Source organism: Stenella coeruleoalba (assembly GCF_951394435.1).
Source record: "Stenella coeruleoalba genome assembly, chromosome: 11".
Taxonomy (NCBI): Eukaryota; Metazoa; Chordata; class Mammalia; order Artiodactyla; family Delphinidae; genus Stenella; species Stenella coeruleoalba.
The window spans coordinates 54,200,361-54,215,190 of NC_137157.1; the positions used below are offsets into that span (position 1 = coordinate 54,200,361).

General features: G+C 37.1%; 1 protein-coding gene across 2 annotated transcripts in view; it reads left to right on the forward strand.

Moving 5' to 3' along the window:
* The window catches only part of TAFA2 (TAFA chemokine like family member 2), a gene marked incomplete at its 3' end in the record, with an annotated part of 486,997 nt that extends 473,890 nt beyond the window's left edge, over window positions 1-13,107 (forward strand). For both annotated transcript variants that reach the window (XM_079937877.1, XM_079937876.1), the window contains 2 exons: window positions 11,561-11,713; window positions 12,938-13,107. In XM_079937877.1, coding sequence (XP_079794003.1) covers window positions 11,561-11,713; window positions 12,938-13,107 — 323 coding nt within the window. The remainder of the gene's footprint in view (window positions 1-11,560; window positions 11,714-12,937) is intronic.
* Window positions 13,108-14,830: the final 1,723 nt, after the last annotated feature.

Here is a 14,830-nt window from a genome sequence, read left to right on the forward strand (position 1 = left end):
TGTAAGGATACGTGTGCTATGCCCAAGAGTTTTGAATTTATCCTATGAAAAACAACGAGCCAAGGATACTTTTATAGCCTAGGCTTTATTTTAGAAAGACCTACTATGGCAGAATGTGTGTGTTTATGTGTGTAAGGGAACGATCTAGCAAATAGGGACCCTCGTGATTCTTCAAGGAAAAGATGCTAAGGTTGCCTAGGCTAGGACAGTAGAAGTGAGGTCGTAGAGGAGGGAGAGGAATTAAGGTGTAAAAGAGGCAAAAGGAGAGGAATTTGGTGAGCAAAGAGATGTGGGGAGTTGGTAATGGAAGTGACATTGAACTAAAATTAAGAGAGCTGAGTACTAATCTATGATCTTGAATTAGGATTATGTTTTCTAACCATCAATTTCTTTTTTGTCAAATGGCCAAGTAGGACTTTATTAGACTTCAAGTCTCTAAAAATCAATTGATTCTCTTTTAGATATTCACATTGTATATAAATAGGTTTAAGGATTTAAGGCCTCCATAATAATTATAGCTAACATTTACCCTTTATCATATATCGTTATGAATGTTGACTCAGTTGATCCTCATTATAACCCTTTATGGTAGATGATAATGCAATTCCCATTTTACAGATGACGAGCTGAGGCTTAATGTTTTCAAATCACATCTTTTATCTTCTGCATGTCTTAGTCCACGTGGGCTGCTATAACAAAATACCAAAGAGTGGGTGGCCTAAAAACAACAGAAATTTATTTCTCACAGTCCCGGAGGGTGGAAGTCTGAGATCAGGGTGCCAGCACGGTAGAGTGAGGGCCCCCTTCCGGGTTTCAGACTTCATGTTGTATCCTCACATTGCAGAAAGGGTAAATTCGCTCTCAGGGCTCTCTTTTATAAGAGCATCAAATCTAATCACCTTCCAAAGGTCCCAAAGTTCCTACCTCTTAATACTATCACCTTGGGTATTAGGTTTTCAACATATGAATTCTGGGAGGACACAAACATTCAGACTATAGCACCACTCTTTTTATTCTCTGCGTAATTTTTCTCATGAAGCACTTGGATTGTACCCAACTCCTTCCTAGGTCCATTACTAGGAATATTATTGCATATTAATTAATACTGGCTATTGTAACAGGTATAACACTCAATCTTATTGGTTTACCATAGCCTAAGTTTATTCCTTGTGCATGTGAATCCAGTTAGTATCAGGAGGTAGATCTCTCCTCTACACAGTCATTCAGGGGCCCAGGCTGATGGTGACTCTTCAGGATCACCTTTGGCACTGACGTCTATCTGAAAGGGGAAGAGAGAGAGTGGCTGATAGAGCGGGAGGTTTTTTGTAGGCCTGGTCTTGAAGTATAACTCATTTCTGCCCCTCTTCCATGTGTTACGTGCAAGGGAGACTGGAAAATGTAGTCTAGTTGTGTGCCCAGGAGGAAAGAAAAAGGAGGCTTGGTGAATAGGTAGATACTCTCTTTTAAAGGTGGGACTTGAACCTGGACCATCTGACTTCAGTCTCCTCACCCAAACCACCATGTTATATATTACCTTTTGGACTTGATTGCTCTCATGGAATCAACAGTAATCAAACTATTTTGTACATAAAGCAACGTGAGGATACAGGTTGACTTTATAGTGAATATTACACTGTGTAGTTAAGATTTGTGGCTTCATACAGGTAAGAAATAAATCCAAAATATAAATTTCATAAACTCTCTTCTCAGTTTCTCATTAAGTTCAGTGACTTAGTGAGGTTAATTTGTCAGTTTGAAGCAATTAAAAAAATACATTTTACTTTGACTTTCATTTTCTGATAGGTCTCATATATTGTACCCATTGTAATGAAACTTAATCATTTCATAAACTCATAACACTTTAGAAATGGAAGGAACCTTTAAATTATCTCTCAAACTAGTCTGATTTCCTCATTTTGCAGATGAGGATAGAGACTCAGGGACTTACTCAACATTTCACTCTTCAGGGACAACATCCCGTCTTTCTTTTCACTGCTCTCACTGCTCACTCTATCATTTCCCTGAAGAAGCTCTTGGGCTGCCTGCTCTCCTTCCTAGGAGCAATTACAGGAATATTATTAGTCATAAAAGAACAGTGTGACTCTCATAGTGTTTAGGAATTGGGGATGTTCTGATTCTTCACATTTTGGGGGTACAATTTGGGATTAAGCAGGAAATCTACTTTTAAACGTTTGCCTTTAGAAACATTTAAAAGAATATTATGGACCATTTTCCCCTCGTAGTAATTGGAGTTGGTTATCTTTTGAAATGTCTACTTTCACTATGAGGTAAATATGGGAAGTGAGACTGTTGAATGGTGAATTTCCTGGATCCTACTTTGAAGGTGGAAACTTGTCTTTTGTTCTTAAAAGTGGGAGTAGAAAATACTTCTTTTTTTTTAAATTGAAGTCTAGTTGATTTACAGTGTTGTGTTAGTTTCTGGCATACAGCAAAGTGACTCAGATGTGTGTGTGTGTGTGTGTGTGTGTGTGTGTATACACATACACACACTCACACACAGATATATGTTCTTTTTCATATTCTTTTCCATTATGGTATATTCCAAGATATTGAATATAGTTCCCTGTGCTGTACAATAGTTCTGATTGATAATTAGCTTTTGTTAATTTTAACTTTATCTAAAAAAAGGAAATATCCTAGTCAGTATATTATTTTTGGTTCAAAGAACAGAGACATCATCAAATTACGTCAGGAAAAAAGGGGCTCACTGAAACCTATTCTATAAAATATTTCAGGAATTGAGGAAAAAGTTCAGGAAGACCTCAGGAGAGGCAGACACCAAGGCAGGTGGTGGAACTACCTACTTCTTTATCTCTTACCTTTGCACCTGTGCTTTTTTCCCACTCCTATGTGTCCCCATGTCTCAACACAGTGAGGCTCTCACAAAGCTCTCCACAGGTTACCTGACTCCTGATGCCAAATGACCTTTGGACTCAAGTGCCCATTTCCATGGGACAATTCTGTGACTTTTAGTTCAAATTTCTAGAGAAATGGATTTGATTGGTCCAGTTCCTCTTTTTCAGAGCAGACCTTACCAGCAGAAGTTGTTGGACAGTTTATAAAGAGACCAATATTCTTTGAGGTTTGCCTTTCTCAACATCACTTCTCATTTAAAACATGGATATAGAAGATGTTCATGATTGAGCTGAGGGGCAGTGAATCTAAAACTCCCCCAAGAATGAATCTTCTTCTGTTCTGCCTCTTTCTCTTAAAATAGACTGTGGTACATCCTCTGGTTGAGAGTTTGCTTCTGTTAACGGAGACCGTACTGTTATTAGGATTATTATCCTTTGTGGCAATCTGTTTTTCCCCAATAATTTTATTTTTTCCATATGAAACTAGAGCAGTTTTAGAAAACAAGCTCTGTAAAAATGTCATTGACATTTGGTTATTTCCTCCCCAATCATCCTGACTTCATAAATTATGTGAACTTTTGAAATTTCATTGAACTTTTTAAATGGCCATTTCTTTTAATTAGATTGCTTCATCATGAAAGTCTAAAAATGTGCCCTATTTTTTCAGTCTAATGAATTAAAGTGAGAAATTGGCTGTCTCAGCAAGTTTTTGTTTCAGCACATTTTTTCCATTCAAAGTGATTTACAGCAACCTGAATCCACTAACTAGCTTGCACTTCAGATGCCTATTGGTGCACGTAGGTGATGCTTGATTTCTGCTTAGAAGGTGTAATGCATACTCTGGGGAGCTAGTCAAGCTGGGTAAAACTATTAAATAGGAGTGTATGGAGACAAACAAAATTTCAGAGTCAATGAGACAAATCAGAATACAAATAAGAACTGAAATCTAATGGAGAGGAAACCAAGTAGGAACAAATTCACAACTTGACGCTGAATTTACTCTCTTCTGTAGCTTGTGTCAGATTAATTTTTTTTACATGCATCTCATGTCAACACAATTATGTGTGTATACATATATATATATACACATAGATTTTTTAAAATATTAAATTAGAACTTTTATAGAATATAGATCTTTCTCTAACAACTATATCTTTTAAATTTATATGTTGTATCATTTTGGTATTCATTAATTACATTACTAGTTAAAATTAAAATAACATTTAAGTAATGCGATACAATTTAAAAGCAGTTTCACATACATTATCTCATTTGGTCTTTATAAGGACTCGATGGAGCTATCTTAGAGATGAACAAACCAGTTCTTTGAAAGGTGAATGGGCTTAAGTATTTACTCAAGTATAGTATAGGTTAGGGTAGACTTGCACTGAGATATTTCAGTTCCAGAGCCCATGTCCTTTCTAGGCTACCAAGCATCACATATAGGAACAGTGACACTCTTCTTGCTTTCCTTCACATCACCTGGAACTATAGTCTACTGCATGTGCGTGGAGCTCTGTAGAAAAGGCGTCATATGATAGTGTTGAAGATCATGGTTTCTGAAAGCAAACTGTCTGAATTCTCACCTCTGTTTTTCTCTATTACTGTTTTACTTTGGGCAAGTTACTTACCATTTCTCTGGCTCAGTTTCTTCATCTGTAAATTGGGGATAATTATAGTTTCCTCTTTAATGGTTGTTGTGATGATAAAATGGAATAATGCATAGCATACAGTGAATATTCTATGGATGTTACTTAGCAAATACCACTATTCCTTAAATTGTTTCTAGAGTGAATGGATTTTCTTACATTTAGAATGTGATATGCATAGCTTTGTGCTCTTATTGACCAAAGGCCAGCAACCACTACTCAAGGTAAATGATTTGCATAAATACTATTCTGTGAACCCATTTTTCATATTTATGTATACAGTTGGTTCACAGGTAATGGCTAAAATGTGACCATATTAACATATATGTGTATATAATTATATACAATTAAATGTGTCTATATAGGTATGTGTATATATATATATATATATAATTTTAAAAAATTTATGCACACATATAAACCAAATGCTATTCAGAATTTTTTTTCTTATGGAGAAGGTAAAAAATAGTTAGAAACAAAGATTTTGCTAAAATGCCTTATAAGACTTCATTCCAGAGTATTCCAGTCATAATAGCTTGGCAAAAACATTTAGGAATCTTAAGATATGATTTAAGAGGCAGTCTCTTAAGGCCATGTTTCTGGGGAACCAGTAGGGCAGTATCCTATTGTTGAAATGTTATATGAAGGTAATAACCTTGAAAGGCAGCAATTAGAGCTGGGCAAGACTTGGTAATCCTGTTTTCATAAGAATTAAAACCTATGTGTTCTCTAGTGTCATTTCACAAAAATGTAGGAGGCAACATTTTGTATTAATGCATCACATTCAGGGAGGAGAAACTAGCGGAAAGGTGTGGGGCTTTTTGTTTTATCTTTTGTGACTTGGGGATTGTCACATGAAGAAAATTGTTCGTTCTTTTTTCATTTAAATCTTCTCCGGGGGGTCTTGCATCATTTTAGTATGACGCTGATTGTCTGTGAAGTCTATTTTGTTCATTTGGAAAGCCCTAATATTTGATTAGATTAGTTTATCATGAGCTCTGTCTGACTCCGTGTAGAGAATTCTAGTAACTGCTTGAATTTTTTACAGTCTCATTAACCTTTTAAAGGAAAACCACAGGAATTAGTTTTACCTTCTTAAACTGCTTGTTTACCATTTATTAAACACATGCCACATACTAGCAGTTTACATGAAAACTTAGCCTTTGTCTACAAGAATTTGACATGAGAAGTTAAGATATATAGCAGACAAATAAGAAAACTGTGTGTGTGAATATGTATGCCATGCTTAGGTGAACTAAATTTTGCTAGAAGATTCACGTCCCCATTTTGAGATATCTCATTTTACTTACCATATATACTGGCATATATGAAAATATTGAACAGTCAATATCCTCCCTACCCATGCCTTAAGACTCTTTGAGTGCAGGATTATCCATCCTTCCATCCATCCATCCACCCACATCCACCTACCTACCTACCTATCATCTATTCTATTTTAACAAGGTTAATCATCCCCTTCTCATCCCCCCACAGAAAGCTTTACAACTTCAATTTTAATAAGAAGGACAAAGTCTGATAGAGATTTTTCACAAAATCCTATTTCTCACAAGGAAACTCAACCTGTGTGTCTGTGCATTTTATTCACAGGCAATGAAGAGAAAGGTCAGAGCAGAAAGGCCTTGGGTCTGTGAGGCTTGCTCTTCTGCGTCACCTTTGTTATTAATTCCTTAACATTTAGTCCCATATTCTCTGAAGGGGGAGGACATGCCTCTCTTCTTCCCAGTGCAGCTCCTACCTTATCCTTCTCTTCATTACACCATATGGGCATCATTTTCCCTCCTTTCTTCTCAAAGAAGAAATAAGCACACTTTCTTCACCAGAGCTCTGACATACTGAACTTAGCCAACATAATTATCCAATTGTAAAATGACTCTTTACAACCCTTTGAATTATATAAATATCTGAACAACATTTTCTTGTTTCTGTTTGTTCTGCATTGACTCAATAAGCTAGAATGATCCAGGTTTTTGAGATATCATGTTTCACTGACTTATCCTTCAACGAACACATTTGACAATATATATCCTACTGCACAACCTAGGAAGCAATGGAAAGTACTACTGTGTAGTCAGGGTAGGCTAAGTTTTGTGACAGTAGCAAAAAACCACCAAATTTTAGAGGCTTATTAACACTTTAAGGTTTCTCACTCATATGTCCATATGGTTGGCGGGGACTCTGTTTCATGTCTCTTGGGGACTCAGGCTGATATAGTCTCTACTATCAAGAATGTAATTAGTTGCTCTTGCTGGTGGGAGAAATCTGGTGAATGACACTAGCTATTAAAATGTCCACACAGACTGATATCCTTTGCTTTTGCTCGTAAGTTTAGCTTTCATTTCATTGGCCAAAGCAAGTCGCATCACCACATCTAGATTTAATTAATGGGGTGGAGAAGTACAGTTTTCCTTGTCAGGAAAAGTAGAAATGAATTTTGACATTGGCATTGGGAAGGGAAAACCAGGTGCAAATTTTTCACCTGTCAATTCTTTTCCAACATACGATAAAAATTTCCTTGTAACAAAGATGATAAAATGGCCCTGGTGGATGATGCTGAAATGGTGCCTGCCTCTTTTCTCAGGATAGAGACTAGTGGAACCCCGCTGTGTGCTCCTGGCCGCTGCAGTTCTGTGGAAAAGAGAGCCCAGCCACTATCCAGCTCTTCCTGAAGCTGTCTCAGCTCGGTCCTCTGCCTACTAGCATCACTCTCTGAAGAAACCCTAATAATCTCTTGTTCTCTAAACTGGCTTCCATTCAAAGACTTGCAGGACACATCTCATCATGACTTACATCTCTGTTTCCCTAAATTGCTATCAGAGCTCCAAGCACCCCAAATTATCTATCATCACACAGACGTTTATTTCCATTTTGTTCTGTAATCCCACCCCTTCATTCATTCCACTGTGTCCTCTACAGTTTACTGGGTGTATCGGCCAACTCCCTGCCGGGCAGTCCTACTACTCTTTCCCAGTAAATTTATTCTTCCTCTTTGAAATATATATTTCATATTCTTTTTTTCTTCTCAAACATCTCTCATATTTCATAGCAAAATGAGATAAAATCAGATATGAAACTTCATCTTCTCACCAACTAATCCGCTCACACCTACCTGACTCTGTATTCACATATCTCACCTTCACTCTTAGGATTAAATGTCCCCACATGAATCTAATGCCAACCCCCTAGGTGCCCTCAATCTCAATTCCTTATTTCCCTTTAAGGACATTCTTTTTTTAATTAGCCACTTTCTCTCCTATATTGTCATTTTCTTTTTCTCAGATTTCTCCAGCAAGCAAGCATGCTTTTATGGCATCCATTGAAAAAATTTCCTTGAACCTTTGCTTCATTCCAACTATTACTTCATCTCCTTCTTCCCTTCACAGAAAAACTCCTTGAAAGAAATTTTTATAATTATCTGCAGTTTTGCATCTCATTCTCTAATAAACTTACTATAATCATGCTTTTCTCTTCATCATGCCATTAAAATGATTTTTATCTAGATCAAGTGCTAATAATAGCTAACACAGGGTACCTGCTACGAGGCCGGGAGTGTTCTAAATACTTTATACATATTAACTCATTTAATCCCCAAATCAACCATATGAAGACGGTGCTATTAATATCCCTCTTTTAGATATGAAAAAATACTAATCAGAGATATTTGATGATGTGCCCAAGGTTACAATGCTGTTTGAAGAAGCTTAGATTTGAACCTAGCTACTGTGGTTTTGGAGGCTCTGTTTTAACTGCTGCATCATATTATTTTTTTAGGAGACAATTATTTCGCTTCATTTATTAAACCTTTCAGCAACGTTTGACATAACTGACCAATCCCTCTTTCCTGAAACATTTTATTCTTTGGTTTTCCATGCCTTTATCTCATGTTCTTTTTCTCTTACCTCATGTTCTGCTCCGTATCAGTTTTTTCTACTGTCTCCCTTCTTCCAGGTTTAGGTTCTGGACTATTCCTTCCCTACTTCTCTATCGGCAGCGGTAGCCTTTCCATGGTAATTTAGTCCAGTCTATGGCTTTAAATATCACCTATCAACCTAGATCTCTTAAGTGTGTATCTGCAGTCTAGATCTCTTCCCTAAGCTCCATTTTATAAATGTTGCTGCCTGATTTACATCTCTACTCCTGTGTCTTATAAGAATCTCAGACTTAACACAGACAAAACAGAACTACAGTAATTTCGACCCAACCCAACTTTTGCCGAACTCCCCTTTCCCAGGCCTCCTCTATCTTCCAGAACCACCAAATTCTAATTCCTCAGGACAAGCTTAGGAGTAATCCTTAATTCCTCTTCCCCTCACAGCTCATACTCAATCCATTAACAAGTCAAACCAACTCTACTCTGAAATATGCCGCATCTGGTACTTCTTCCCAACCCTTAGTCTAGTCTGTGTCCCATCCTTCACCTCCTGAACTCCTGCAACCCCTTCACGACTGGTCTCCCTGCTTTCACTCTTGCTTTCTTCAGTCCATTCTCTAAAGAGCAGCTTGAGCAAACTTCTAAAGCATTAATGAGATGACAGCATTTCCACCCAAAGGCTTTCCCTTGCAACGAGAATAAAATCCAATCTCTTTACCATGGCACCCGCCCCTACACCATCTTCCTACGTTTCTGACATAATGTCCTCAGCCTCTCAGCTGTTCAGCCACAGTACATCCACACTGGCCATCTTGCTGTCCTGGGAACACACCACATGTTTCCCCATTTCAGAACCTTGTCACTTTCTGCTCCTTCTCTTTGGAAAGTTCCTCCTTTCTTAGCTTTTCATCATGGAGGCTTTCTTCTCATCATTCAGGCCATTATTCAGGTTACCTCCTCAGAAAGGTTTTCCCTGAGACTCACAAAAATCTGCCTTCCCTCCATGTTTGATTACTCTCAATCACATTACCCTACTGCATTTCTTTCAAGGAGCTAGAAAATCTAATATTGTCTTACTTAATCGTTAGTACCTAATTATTATTTGTTTTCTCCACAGGAATATGAGCTCTTTAGGGGCAGGTCTATGTCCATCTTACACATTGTTGCATCCCCATTACTCAGAACCATGCCTGATATGTGGTATTGACTCAAAATGTGACTAAGTGAGGTTCAGTGTAGAAAGCAGTATTTTGACTCGTATAATATTACATAAAGCATTCAATAAATTAAAACAAACTGAATCATCCTTAGCTAAGAAAATATTTTCTAGAGCGCAAGGAACAGAAATCCGGCTTTCAAGTTTTTAGCTTTGGTTTGATAGCCTTGTGTTTGAATCACATGGAGAAATCCCCATTTGTATCTACCATGACAGAAAAATCTTTGTGACATTGCAAATGGTATCTGCTTCTTTTGAGGATTATGTGTCAAAGCTGTATGTTACACCTGAGTTTCTCAGTTTCACATGGGGAATGACGTGGACAATCCATGCGATTTGGTCTCTCTTAGAAGAAAAATCCAAGCAATCTAACCTGAGTTACTGCCTAGTGGTTCCTCATCTCTGACGGGAAGATTGATATGAATGCATGATGTACTCATCTCATTTACAAAATGATCTCAGTATACTTTATAACATTAAACAACTTCCTATGTCCTACTTTTCTATTTAAATCTGTTTTTATATCAGTCACGTTCTTACATTTCTGAAAGCATAACATTTCAACAGATGTTTGATTTTAAGCTGGTTTTATCTTTAGCAGATGGAAATTTTGCTTGATCATTTCACAGGAGGGTTAATACTTTGAAGAAGAGATGCTGGGTAGAAAACACAATGAAGGCAAACTCGAACCCTATCCTAATGTGATAAGTGAGGTCCAAAAATTTCAATCACCCAAACAGTTCAGTAGCCTCACTGTGAGGTTAAGAAAATGGGTGATGGGTTCTTCCAGGCTAGATATAAATCCATCCACGTTCTGGCTGTGGTGGTTGTCATTCGGTGGCAGCTGTTCCCTCAGGCAAAATGGAAAGGAATGATTTTTTTTTTTTTTCCCTCCTGAACAGGCATTTAATAGTCTTATTTCAGTTGGAAGCAGTCGTTGGAGAATAAGTTACAGGAACAGACAAACAAACAAACAAAAAAAAACCCCACGTAACTTAAAGTGCTTCAGACTGCAAATGTAAACATGAGGGCAAGGGGAGGCCACCGAGCTCTCTCCTCTGACCTGAGACAGGAGGGTCATGTCATTGTCGGGTCCCTTTACCATCACTACCCTCTGATCTCAGCCGTGCAGGTGGGAGGGAGGGAGGGAATGTCAGAGGCAGGGAAGAGGACTTAAAGGAACGAGGAAAACACTTTGTAAACTTAGAACCAGGGTGCGAGGTGGGGGGGCAAGGGAGCTCCTGGAGCCCTTGCCCTGGCTGAGGGGTGGGGCCAGCCCCCCCAGGAGGTGCGGGAAATACTGTTGGCTTCATGCCGCAGCCATCCCCGAGACTGGATGGAACGTTCAGGAAAATGGCAGCAATTTCAAAAATCACCCAATTAGTTCATTTCCAGGGAAATTGAGCAGAAGAATCCTGAGGAAGTGGGTTCCCACCCTCTGCCTCCCTGATTTCTGAAAAGAATTTCCCTTCCTGGCCCTTACACTCACCCCTAGATGAAGAATATAACCTTTATCAACCCACCTACTTTGAGAATAAGGTTTGTCTCAGCCCTACTACAGGGCACCTTGTCCGGGGGTTCCCTTACTTTGATCAACATGTTGAACAAAAAGGTGTAAAAAAAGTCATATGCAAATAAATATGTTTTTGATGATACCACACATTGCCTCTATATTGCAGACTGCTCTAACAGCTCATTCTAATCTAGTCACTAATTGTTCCTGCTTCACCAAGCATTTACTGACAGAAATGGTCCTACCACATTTAACAAAGAGATCAAATCTGCATTATGGAGTCAGCATCATTGTATTTCTAGTTTCATGCATGGTGGATCCTTTATAGAGCTATATTTAATGTGCTTCTAATTAAAAAGAGTAGGGAGTATCCAAGCTTTCTCAATGTTATCTCAACTTTTGTTTTTGTTTGTGCAGCTCACCATGTTAAAACGGGCACTTGCGAGGTGGTGGCACTCCACAGATGTTGTAATAAGAACAAGATAGAAGAACGGTCACAAACAGTCAAGTGCTCCTGCTTCCCTGGGCAGGTGGCAGGTACCACACGAGCTGCTCCCTCTTGTGTGGATGGTGAGGCTTCTTCCATTGCTCTTTGGGATAGGGTAGACTGAGGACTGCTTAGAACTGGAATCCCACTGTGATGCTGATGACTGGGGTTAATCCTGGGGGACCGCACCATCAACCACGTGGTTGGTACAAGGTCACTTGAAGAGCGTTTTGAAATCTAAAATCTATTGGAAGATGGTCTAAGATCTTATGCGGTTTTGTAGCAAAAGGCATTATAATGAGGTTCCAATAAGTCCATGTGCCTCTTACTTTGATGCCATGAAATATTGATTTGCCAGTGGAGGGCGAGTGTGTGTGTGTGTGTGTGTGTGTGTGTGTGTGTGTGTGTGTGTGTGTGTGTATAAATTATTTGGCAAAGGAAAAATGAAATAGATGATTAAATAGTGTGGGTACCTAAACACATGGCTGGTTCTTAACAATGAAAAAATAAACACTGCACAGATGAGTGAACGTTTAGCTGTGGATAGAATTCACATGAAATATTTTTATAGAGATTTATCAAAATATTAATTTCTTTCTTGGAGGATTCACCTAATTACAAAGGATATAAACATTTATGTGGGTCTATATAATTGATGTTATCATAAATAATAATGTGTTAAGTGCTCATATTTTCATGGTGCACTCCTTGTGATGATAGTTACTGCCCACAGTAAAAAAAAAATTGTGTTCATTTGAATGCCTTCCTGATTTTAGCCTACTTGTGGGAAATACTACATTGATTCTAAAATATTGACTCTGGTCATGGACTCACTTTCTTATATGTTTATGTAAATCAGCACATGCATGTATCCACATAGTTTCTTTCCAATATGTTATTGTCCAATTCATATATGTCCATAACATATTCATGGACAATATGTTATTGTCCAAATTCTTTCCAATATGTTATTGTCCATGCATATGTTATTGTTGCATGAAATATCCTTTAAAAATGTGGCTATCATTAACAATACTGTATTATACACTTAACATGAGATCTACCATCTTAAAATTTTAAGTATTCTTACCACAGTAAAATAAAAATTAAAAAAATATTTTTAGTCAAAAAATCTAGAAAGATTTATTCCCTTTGGACAAAAAAAAAAAAAAAAAAAAGCATCCTTCAAAATCTAATCATCCCAGTGGTGGGAAAAATATGTGGCTGTTGTTCTTCTTTAAATGTGCACCCAAAGAATTAACAAGCCCAAACAGAAAATATTAAATTGCTTTTTCTATCTCCTGTAGCTTCAATAGTGGAACAGAAATGGTGGTGCCATATGCAACCATGTCTTGAGGGAGAAGAATGTAAAGTTCTTCCAGATCGGAAAGGATGGAGCTGTTCCTCCGGGAATAAAGTGAAAACAACTAGGGTAAGTGGACAGCCAGCCTGTGAAAGCAAAAAGTCTCTCAATTAATAGAGCACGGAGCACGTGCAGTGACATCTTTAAGTGGTGGTTGTAGGATGAGAGGTAATAGTTTTCCATAGTACATTTTTCTCCCATTTTCTCCCTGCTTCATTTTTTCATAACACATTTTTATTTCATCCAGAATAACATCTTCTGTAGATTGCCATCAACTGTCATATTACCTAATAATTAAATACTCTTTGTTCCTTCATGAGATACTGACAAAAATGTGAACACCCCCGTCCCAAGGATGCGTGTTAAATGCTGGGAAGGTGACCCCAATCCCTCATTCTTCTGATGGATAGTGATCTGAATAAATTCTGAAAAAAAGAGAATTTATATATGACTCAACAAACATTTCCCAGTTAATATTCTTTCATTTTTATGAGAGTAATTATTTTGACCTCCCTGATTTCTGGATCAATAAATAGTTTTCTGATGGTTAAGTTTGTAATCATTGTAATGAGTTATCAAGAGGAGTTTTCAAATCTCAGGGTCAATATAAAAGGAATGCTCTTCAGACAGTGAGGTATTTCAGCTTGCAATGACTGATTTCTGGGGGGTAGGAGAGGAGTGAAAAATAGCTTTATTCTTTCATTTTCTAATTACCTCCATGGATATTCTGGACTGGCAGAATTTAAATTCTTTGTGGAATCAGCAAATGAAAGTTTTGTCTTATTTTGCTTTTTGCACTAAGGGGAAAGCTGACTACTGTTTAGAACTGGATAACTGGGGGCTAGAACAGAATAATGTTTTATAAAAAGGGGATATTTTATTTAATAAAATGTAACATAAAACTAGAGACTGTAATTTACGGTATTGATTAACAATAGCAGTTTTTTTTTTTAAACCTTGTGTGGACATATTCAAGAGGATTATTTTAAAATCCCATCAGATATATAATGTTGAGTAATATCTTTAGTGCATTGACTATTCAGACATACAGAGAAGTAACCAAGTTTCTAATAAATAATAACTTTATATTTTGTCAAATGATTTCATGACTCTAGACTCATCAGTTAAAGGCTGACACTCTTCCAGAATCTGTGGAGTGCCTGACCAGTTAATTAGAATAATTGTATTATTCAGTTAGCACATGATATAATCCATATTGATTTGTTAAAACCATTCTGGCAATGTAAAATTTCCTTATAAGCTATTTATAGCATGAAAATTTTTTTCCTAACACTATTAATCCTTAGTCTAAAATAACACTCATGTAAATGCCTGGAGATTTAAGATTCTGAAACAATTTTTTTTTTTAAATAGTGAGTTCTCTACATCTAAATTCTATGTTTCTATTACATCAGTGGGTATGAGGAAGCTAACACTTATTAGATACTTAAAACATATGCCATATACTGAACAATGTGCTTCATGTGAATTAGCTCATTTAATCTTCTTAATAGCCCAGTGAAACAGGTAATATTATTATCTCCTTTTACAGCTGAGTAAACCAAAGCTTTAAAATGTTAAGTGACTTCCCAAGGTCATATAGCTAATTAATGGGAAGTTACGGATCAAACTGTATATTTTCATTCCAGAACCTAATCTCTTAACCTGTAGTTTATACTAGATCATTTAACTTATTCTTAAGTAATAGTGATGAAAGTTTCCTATAATTCTGTTCATATAAAGTAGACCTTTAAAAATATTTTTAGCTTTTTGGATCATTGAAATGAAAAGGTCAGAAGCATGTGATCTAAATTCTCATAATAAATTATTTTAGAAG